This window comes from Babylonia areolata, chromosome 18 (assembly GCF_041734735.1).
Source record: "Babylonia areolata isolate BAREFJ2019XMU chromosome 18, ASM4173473v1, whole genome shotgun sequence".
NCBI lineage: Eukaryota > Metazoa > Mollusca > Gastropoda > Neogastropoda > Buccinidae > Babylonia > Babylonia areolata.
This window is the reverse complement of record NC_134893.1, coordinates 39,247,380-39,257,582: the sequence shown is the minus strand read 5'-3', so window position 1 is coordinate 39,257,582 and position 10,203 is coordinate 39,247,380. Positions and strand designations below refer to the sequence as shown.

Below are 10,203 nucleotides of genomic sequence, written 5' to 3'. Positions count from 1 at the left end.
GATTATAAAGATAAAAACAACCATGATGATAATGATAGTAAAGAATAACGCACATTTATATAGTGCTTTTACTGCATCTCTAAGTGCATCAACTGCCCATTGTTAGTGTCAGTTCTGTAATGACAGCTGTCCTCAGCTTGTACTGTTTTAATGTGCAGGCTGCATTTAGTTGGTAGGTTTTTAGTACCAGTTGCTAGTGTCTGGATGAATTGAAAGTTTACAGGGTGAATTTAAATATTTACAATGTGCAAAATGTACAAAACTAAGAAGTGACCATCACACCAGCTAAGTGTTCCATGCTCATCATGTTTTGTTTGTTTATCTTGAACTGTATGTCATACTTTTCTGGTAGAAGGCGCAAAGGTCAAAATGCCCAGTTACCTCATATTATTATATATTTCCTGTATGAATTATTTATATATAGAAGTGGATCTTGTGCAGATTAGCAAATCACTTTACTTGTTCCTTATGGTCATGTTCCCATTCAAAAAGTGTACAATTACCTTCAAAAGTGCTTTTCTTTTTTTTAAGATTTCTTAAAATTAGATTGTTCTATCTGATGATGTATATATATTTTTTTAAGATTCAAAGTTTAGCATGACAGACTGATGACTGTGAGGATGTGGATTTGAGTCCTAGCATAGGTGAGACCAAAGACCCTTATTCAAAACCCGTCAGTGTCACTGTTTTTAGAGACTCCTGCACACTCATAGGTTTGAAATAAGGCAGACCTGAAGACAGTTGGACGTCAAAAAGGTTAAGGGTGGAGGTAATGCCTGTGCAGCTTTTTTAACTGTTCAGATTCAAAGTATGAGTGGGACTGCCATGGAAAATCGTTTAATTCGCTGCGGATGAAAAGAATTATGCTTTATGTAGTATTTGTCTCATATAATTTCATAAACACAGCACATTTTAGTCTATGCAGAGCAGGTTGCCACGTGCCCCGAATCCCCTCCCGTGGGGAGACTGGGGTGGCTTGGCCCGGGGTGGGCAAAGTAGAGATCCCCCCCCGGAACCAAATTTTTCTCCCCCCCCAAAAGGAGGTGGGGGAGGGGGGTCGACAGAGAAGGGAGGAGGGGGAACGACAATGGGGCACGTGAGGGCCGTCTCCGAGTGGGGACCCGGGTAATGGCCGGGCGCGGCCTCCCCTTGGGAGTCCGCGCCTAGCTGCGAGTCCCCACAGCACGGAGATGACTTGCCATTCACCCTTCTCCCTGCCTCGCGCTGGGACACCTCGGGAGGCGACGCTCGTACCTCTTTCCCCCCGGTCCCCTTCATGACCGTTTTACTGGTACGAACGTCGCCTCCGCGATCAGCGTCTAACGACGCATCGCCGCGGTCCGTATCGGGAGGAATCATGAGCTCCGGGCCTGGGAGAGTCTCTTACCGAGTCTCAATCCCAGCATTATGATCCCCTGCCTTCGTGGTATGGCACACGAGGCATGGAACCCGCGCTTAGGCACCCAGCGAAAATCCGACCCCCAACAGAGAAAGGAAAGACAGGATCGACTTAGAGGCAGAAAAAATCGAACGAATCGAGGGTGCCGAGTCGAATCGAGTACACAGAATGTAAGAATACAATAAACACAAGCCGCATGCAACAAAATAAGGCCAAAAGGATACGCTGAATAGCCGAAAAAAGCGTAAGACGAGACAGAGCGTAAACCTGACAAGATGGCGTGGAGAGCCTTGGCCAAAGGAATGATTAAGCGCTTATAGTTTTTAGAGGCGTTTGATTGGCTGAGAGCGGGTGGGCCCGTCTTTTCACTGTTAGCCGCGCGAAATTTGGCCAAGCAGAGCAAACCAATAGGCCTAGTTTGCATCAGTTTGACATGGTAAGTATATTTAACACCAAACATGGAGTATAATACAAACTCCTCCTTTTTAGTCTAAACTGAGTGCATCACAGTCAAACCCAAACATCCAGTGTTACTGAGGATGGCTTTTTTTTCCATTGTTGTTATTGCCATTTGATTTGTATATATTTACTTTTTTTTCCCTCCTTTTTTTTTCTTGTATTCCCCTGACTGATATATAGATTTTCTTTATGTGGGTAAGATGAAAACAGGCCCATCAGTCCTTTTCACTCAGTTAAAAAGTTCAGATTTTAATTTCATCACCATAGCTGCTCTTTTTCAGCCGAGAACAGAGGGACACTGTCCAAATTTTGGCTTGCTCTCACAAAGAGCAGTGACATGTCTTTGTGTGTAAGGGTCTTTGGTGAGACCAGTGAGTGATGGATGTCATGCAATTGTGTGTGTGTGTGTGTGTGTGTGTGCGCGTGTGTGCATGTGTGTGTGTGTATGTGTGTGTCTGTGTGTGTGGGTGTATGTGTGTGTATGTATCTGTTTGTGTGTGTGTGTGTGTTCTGTTCCCCAGACGGTGCAGGGGGTGCTTGGTGAGGACCACATGTGGTGCATGGACGAACTGTTCCCCATCTTCCAGTTCGTGGTGGTGCGGGCCAAGATCCGGCACCTGGGGGCAGAGATCAGCATGATCGACGACCTGATGGAGCGCCACATGGAGCACGGCGAACTGGGCATCATGTTCACCATGCTCAAGGTGAAGTAGTGTGTGTGTGTGTGTGTGTGTGTGCTGGGCATCATGTTCACCATGCTCAAGGTGAAGCTCAGTGTGTATGTGTGAATGTGTGTGTGTGTGTGTGGTGGGGGGTGTTGAAGGTTTGTGTGTGTGTGTGTGTGCTGGGCATCATGTTCACTATGCTCAAGGTGAAGCTCTGTGTGTGTGTGTGTGTGTGTGTGTGTGTGTTGGGCATCATGTTCACTATGCTCAAGGTGAAGCTCTGTGTGTGTGTGTGTGCGTGTGCTGGGCATCATGTTCACTATGCTCAAGGTGAAGCTGTGTGTGTGTGTGTGTGTGTGTGTGTGTGTGTGTGTGTGTGCTGGGCATCATGTTCACTATGCTCAAGGTGAAGCTCTGTGTGTGTGTGTGTGTGTGTGTGTGTGTGCTGGGCATCATGTTCACCATGCTCAAGGTGAAGCAGTGTGTGTGTGTGTGTGTGTGTGTGGTGTGTGTGTGTGCTGGGCATCATGTTCACTATGCTCAAGGTGAAACTCTGTGTATGTGTGTGTGTGTGTGGTGGGGGGTGTTGGAGGTTTGTGTGTGTGTGAATAGAATAGAATAGAATAGATTTTATTGTCATGAAACTGTAAGGTTTATAAGACACAAGTGTGTGTGTGTGTGTGTGTGTGTTTGGAGCTGGGCATCATGTTTACCAGGCTCAAGGTGAAACAGTGTATGTGTGTGTGTGTGTGTGTGTGCATGTGTGTATTTAAGGTTTGTGTTGGGTGGGGGTGGGATGTGGCAGCTTTATGATGATGAATGACATAATTGACTTTAATATTGCTATGGTAAATGCACCTAGGAAATGATTGTTGTTTTTCAAACTATTGTTCTTGGTGTGGGGGGAGGGGTTTTAAGGGTGGGTGGGTGGGGGCAGATAGTTTTTTTTTGCTTTTTTTTTTCTCTTTGCTTCAGTTTATACACAAACAGCATAAACTACGATTTCTGTTTTCAGGCCAGTTTTTTCCAGATACAGAATGAAAAGATGCCACATCACTGATGAGGGAATCCATGGCGATCATTGAATTTTACCTGCCTCCGTACAAGTGACTGTAAAGCTGTCAAGTCCTGTTGTTGCTCATAGTCACATGTAAGAACTTCATGAAAATATTATGCATTGGACAAAGGGTGTCATTGTGCATTGATGCAGTTGTCATTGTGTATTTGACAGAGGGTGACATTTTGCATTTTATTGAATTGTCATTTTGTATTGACAGAGCTGTCATTGTGTATTTGACAGATGGTGGCATTGTGGTTTTGACAGAGGTGTAATTTTGTATGTGACGGAGATGTCATTATGTATTTGACAGAGGGTGACGTTGTGCTTTTGACAGAAGTGTCATTTTGTATTTGACAGAGGGTGACATTGTGCTTTTGATAGAAATGTCATTTTGTTTTTGATAGAGGGTGACATTGTGCTTTTGACAGAAGTTTCATTTTGTGTTTGATAGAGGGTGACATTGTGCTTTTGACAGAAGTGTCATTTTTTGTTTGATAGAGGGTGACATTGTGCATTTACACAGATGACATTGTGCATTTGACAGAAGTGCCATTGTGCTTCTAACATAGGTTCACATTGTGCGTGTTACAGAGGCGAAATTGTTTGACAAAGGACATTGTTCATGTTACAAAGGGTGACATTGTGTTTTTGACAAAGTATGGCATAGTGTTTGACAGAGAGTGACAGGTTTGACAAAGAACATTGAACATATGACAGAGCATCGATGACATTGTGTGTTGGACACTCTCCATTTCACAAAGGGTGCTTTTTTTTTTTCTTTTCTTTTTTTTTTTTTACAGCTTTTGGAGTTTCATTATGCTGTATTTTTTTTAACATTGTGTACAAGAGTTGTGGGTGTGTCCAACAAAAAAACAAGAGGTTTACTATGGAAATGTTGGTCAGTAATTAACAATTCCTTGTGGCTTTTTTTGTTCAGCTGTGATTATATGAAGGCACAGTCAGGCAGTGTCTGTTTTTGCTTTGTTTTTGTTTTTGTTTGGAATTGTAACTTAATTATTTAAACATGTGCAGGAAGCTTGAATGGAAAGGACATGCATGTTTATGTATTTTATTGTGGTAATTTGATTGTGTCTGTGAATGGGAGTTTGTGTGTGCTTTGTATGTATGGATGTGTTAGTACATTATGTTTGTTTATGAATGGATATTGTTTGTGTGTGCAGATGTGAGAGTGCTTATGCAATTTTGAAAATATATCCATGTTGAATGTGTGTGTGTGTGTGTGTGTGGGTGTGTGTGTGTGTCGAAACAACATATGGGGGATTAAATGGTTATTGATGGGCTGAAGTCAGAACCTCTATTGAATCACACCATTATGTCTAAAGTTCTGATACTTATCCTGCATTAGTGGGTTGCAAATCCCATGTTCACACACATATGCACCAGTAGGTTTTTACACGTATGACTGTTTTTACCACGCCATGTAGGCAGTCGTACCCTGTTTTCAGGGATGTGCATGCTGGGTATGTTCTTGTTTCCATAATCCACCAGGACCTTTAATGTGTGTATTTGATGTGCTGCTTCCGTATACACACAAACTTGGTTTAGGCACTAGCAGGTCTGCATGTATGTTGACCTGTGAGATTGGAAAAATCTCCACGCTTAACACACCAGGTGCTTTGAAACTGGGGAACAAACTCAGAATATTGGGTGCGAATCCAGTACTCTAACCACTCGGTGACTGTATTTATCCAGTTCTGATACTGTTTGCTGTGTGTGTGTGTGTGTGTGTGTGCGCGCGCGCGCGCTTGTCAGGGATGCACAGGGGAGGTAACCTACTTTGGGAGGTTATCGGCCATAGCTACTTTCGTTTTCTCCGCTTAGGCGGGTAGTAGTTTGCACAGGACAGGAATCAGACCCTTGCTGGAGTCTGCACTAGTGGGTCACGGTAAGTATGTTACTTAAAAGTAATTTTAGGAAGAAAATTTCCTTTTCATGTGTTTCTCTCTCACTTTCTCTTTCTGAATGAAGAATGATGGTGCATCTCACTTTTTCTTTCTGGGTTATGAGTGATTCTGATCAGAGGATGTTCGTCATTTTGTGAGGTAGCTTCACACATGATAATTGTACAACATTGCCTTGCTTCAGCATAAACTGTGGTTGCTCGCAAAGTTCATACTTACTGTATATGATTTGGTGCTTTTTATAGGTGTTGGCATTTTTGTTATGCATTTTTATTTTACTGCCAATTTCGTAACACATATAGATAAGCTGTGCTGGAGAAGTAATTTGTAGTATTCATTCTTAATTGGAATTTAGCAATCAAGAGAAATAATTCACAGATAATATACTTATGTGGAGATGAAAAGGTGAGTTTAAATAGTATTTCATAGGGGGAAATGAAGTCCCAAAGCATCCTGACAGAAAAAAATAGGCTTTGGGGGGCCTCTGGAGGCAGATATATTTGTGTAAGATTACTTTACTTTCTTGAAGGGAAGTTTGAGTGCAAAAGTTTAACAGCATTCTGAAGTCAACTTTTGATATAAATGTAAACTTGAAACAAGCCAAATAGAAATGGGAACTGTTTCATTGATTCCAGACAATGTCTTCAAATGGATCAACTCTCACAGCAAGGGCTGTTTTGAACAACAGTGGTACAATGATTGTTGATTCAGTGTGTGATCACCAAGCATATATAAACTTATGAGGTGTTCCAACTTAACATTCTCATGGCCACAATGATTAATGAATGCTTTCAAAAAAATTGTATGGATTTTTATATAGAAATGAAAGGGTGTAGCAGTAACTGCAACAAAATGAGAACTTCATGAATCAGCTATCTGATTAGGCTTATTTGTTTATTTCAACAAATGCACATAAGAAAATAAGGTATTTAGCCCATCTTTAATTCAAACATTCTTTCATCTGTCATATTGTCAGTGTTGTTCAAGCTGAATTATAGACAAGGTAACACATTGCCACTTCAGCAGTGACCAAGGTCTAAATAATTTTTTTCTTTTATTTTGTGGTTGATAAAGTTGGTATCACATCCAAGCCTGGAATGGAGGTTATTGCCTATCTTATGTTTAAGGTATCTAATTGTGTTAATACATATCCACTTAAAAAAAAAAAAAAAGGAGTTGTGACAATGCTGCATTTGTGGAAATGACATCATAGTGGTGGGTTTTCAGTGATCTACATTCCGAACACTGTCAGTGGATTTTTTTTTTTTTTTCATATTCCCTGGTCATGTGTCTCAAGGAAAGTAGCTAATAAACAGTCACAAATGTGTCTTTTTGACAATGTATTTTTTTTTTTTAATGTACATGGTATTGGTTTATATTATGTTATGAAAGAATATATTCATGTGTTCAAGGTGATCCACTGTAGGTCCGATTAAAAAAACATACCAAAAATTCAATGGATTTGTAGCATGATTTCTGACCTTATTGCCTTTATTCAAGAATTGGGTTACTTTTCTGGTGAGGTTAATTGGTATGCAACAAGAATCACAGATACAGACAAATAGACACAAGCACACACACACACACACATACACACATACTCACAGACACAACCTCTTTCTCACCATGAGGTGAAAACAAGCACATGCATCAATAAAGAGAGATAATTTTTGCATTATATACCATTTTTTACAACTGGATTTTCACATGGACAATTTGTTGTGAAGAAAAAGAAAGAGCAAAATGGTTGTGATCAACCTTGGTGGATCTGACTGAGTATTCGTTACATTGATGAGGATATGTCCTCCACAGAGTCAGGTCAAGTTACACACAGGCTCAGTGCTTTTTTTTTTATCAAATTTTTAAAACTTTTGTTCATTGGAGTTGGGTTGGAGAGTACAGGAAGAAAGGGTGGGGAACTGGAAGGTGTTTATCAACACCATATCTAGATCAAGAACAAGAACTATCAAAACTTTCCAATGGCTGTACTTTTGGGGTGATAGGAAACCATATGAACTCTTTTAAAAAAGAAGAGAAGATATTCAGACAATGCATTCATATCGTCCTGTTATGAAATCAGTGTTTGATAATGTCTGCCATTGCTCCTGATGCTAAGGTCTTTAGACTGATTTTTAAAAATTATTTTTTGTTCCAGTACATGATTACCTCAAAACTGCATTCATTATTATAGCGGTTTTGCTCAATCTTGATAGAGATTGAGATTAGAAATAAGACAAAAAGTTAAAAGTTCTTTGCAAAATTTACTGATAATTCGTAATTGGATGAAAGAAAAAAAAAAAGTGACTGTGATAGTGTTGAAATTGACTTGTTGCTAACACATACTGCAGTTAATAGTTGTGAATTTTTCTTGTTTAATTGTCAAAATCTCTTGTCTCATTTTTTCCTTAGTGAAGGTCACCATGTAATGCTAAATATTATATTGCTTTTGAAATAAAGTCTGGAATGTGGTACTTTTGTTTAAAGTTTGCTTCTATTTTGTGCATGCAAAAGACTTTGTGTGTGTTTTTTTATATTTGTATTTGTATTTCTCTTTTTGTCACAACAGATTTCTCTGTGTGAAATTCGGGCTGCTCTCCCCAGCGCCACCCATTTTTTTGTGTATATTTTTTCCTTTGTGCAGTTTTATTTGTTTTTCCTAACGAAGTGGATTTTTCTACAGAATTTTGCCAGGAACAACCCTTTTGTTGCCGTTGGTTCTTTTACATGCACTAAGTGCATGCTGCACATGGGACCTCGGTTTATCTTCTCATCCGAATGACTACCGTCCAGACCACCACTCAAGGTCAAGTGGAGGGGGAGAAAATATTGGCGGCTGAGCCGTGATTCGAACCAGCATGCTCAGATTCTCTCACTTCCAAGGCGGACGCATTACCTCTAGGCCATGACTCCACGTGTGCGTGTGTGTGTGTGTGTAATTCAAAGGATGGATAAACACATCAGCCCCTCTCTCTTGCTCTTTGACATGTTATACACACACTGGAGGGGAAGGGAACATACCATACAGACAGAGAAAGAGAAGAGACAAAGACTCATCCACATGGTTACACTCTCTCCATACTGGCCTTAGCATGCTAGGCTGTGGGCTGGAGCTGGAGCTGCACAAGGATGAGAAATCCAAGTTGATAAACCTATGATGATGTTCAAACCTTCAACCTTCCAGCCAGCCAGTATATTTGACACCAACCACTCAACAGCAGCTGGTCAAGAACTAAAAAAGATTACCAATTTTTTTTACTTAATGCACCCAGTGCTTAGATCGATCCTAAACTTTGCGATAAGTCAAAGTCCACATTGGTATGAGCAGATGCTCAGAGGATTTGTTGAAAGACTGGTGGTCTACACTCCAAAAGAGACGCTCACTCAGTCAGTTCCTGTAACTCAGCAGTGATTATGTTCAGCATGAATCAGAACTTCTTCTCCCTTAACTGTTAAGAGTCACTGTGGTGTTACACAGAAGAAGTGTTAACCAGATTCTTCCAGATCTGTCGGTTGTGTGTCAAAGCCTGTCAATTCTGCAATGTTGTCTGTCAGTCCCGCAGTTTTTCTGTCTTCCCTTCTGAATCAAAACATGCACCTCTAAACACCACATAACGGACTCGTCAGGAGTGCAGAATCTCCTCTGCAGAGTGTGGGCCTAAAGGGCACCAGACATCGATAGCTGTAGATCTGTGGACAGCTGATGCAGGGACTGCCACAGGTTGAGCATGTGAATGTAAATTTCAAATTATTTTCTGGAAGAGCATGCCCCTGGACCCCCTAGAATTTCAGGGATTTTTTTATTTCCCTCAGTGGGAACCCTCGCACACATACACATACACACACACACACAAGAAAAAAGCAAACAAAGGAAAAATAAATTAAGTCCCCTCCCGCCAAAACCCTCCACACATGAAAAAAGCAAACAAACAAAAAATAAAGTCTCCTCCATCCACAACCCTCCACACACACATATGAAAAATAAAGGATGAAATTTTTTTTTTATAGATATATATATAAAGGGGGAGCCCACCCACCCACCCACCCGAAAAAGAAAAGAGACAAAAAAAAAAAAAAAAAAGACAAAAAAAAAAAAAAAAAGACAATCCCATGAATATTCATGAAGATGCAAACATAAGGCAACTAGAAATTCTCTAGCTGTCTCTCTCTCTCTGTCTGTCTCTCTCTCTAACATCCAATAAAAAGTATTATTTCAGTAACAGTTACCAAAATATGGATGGACGTTCACCTGTAATATATTCAAAAGTCAATTGGACGATTCCTCAGAATTTTCAAGCTAAAAATATGATATAATCTTAGAAGCTTTAATTGATGAAAATCTTGGCAAATCTGGTTTGTAATCTTGACCATGATATAAAGTTATTCTATCATCATCATCATCCAGTTGACGGCCACAATCATCATGTTGATTACTCTGCCGCGACTAGATGGTCGCGTGGAGATAGAGATGCTATCGTATAGAAAAGATAAAGAACTAGACAGATGGTGGTAGGGGGAGGGGGTGTGGGGGTAGTGTGGGGGAGAAAAAGTTTGCATTACACCTACTCTGTGTGAGTTTTATCAGCAGACTACTACTTTTTGTTCTTCACCCACTCAGGGGCTAGCTGATCCTAGTCCTCCAAAAGGGAGGGCTGGGCCCAAACTGTTCTAAAGAGGTGGGGTGTTTGGGAGGGGGATGCC

At 40.7% G+C, this 10,203-nt stretch overlaps 1 protein-coding gene across 1 annotated transcript in view; it reads left to right on the top strand.

The window, feature by feature from the left end:
* LOC143292754 (alsin-like) overlaps positions 1–7,974 on the top strand; it is a 44,213-nt gene extending 36,239 nt beyond the window's left edge. The window contains 2 exon segments of the mRNA XM_076603298.1: positions 2,380–2,562; positions 3,539–7,974. Of these exon segments, the coding sequence (XP_076459413.1) occupies positions 2,380–2,562; positions 3,539–3,583 (228 nt within the window). The 3' untranslated portion in view covers positions 3,584–7,974.
* Positions 7,975–10,203: the final 2,229 nt, after the last annotated feature.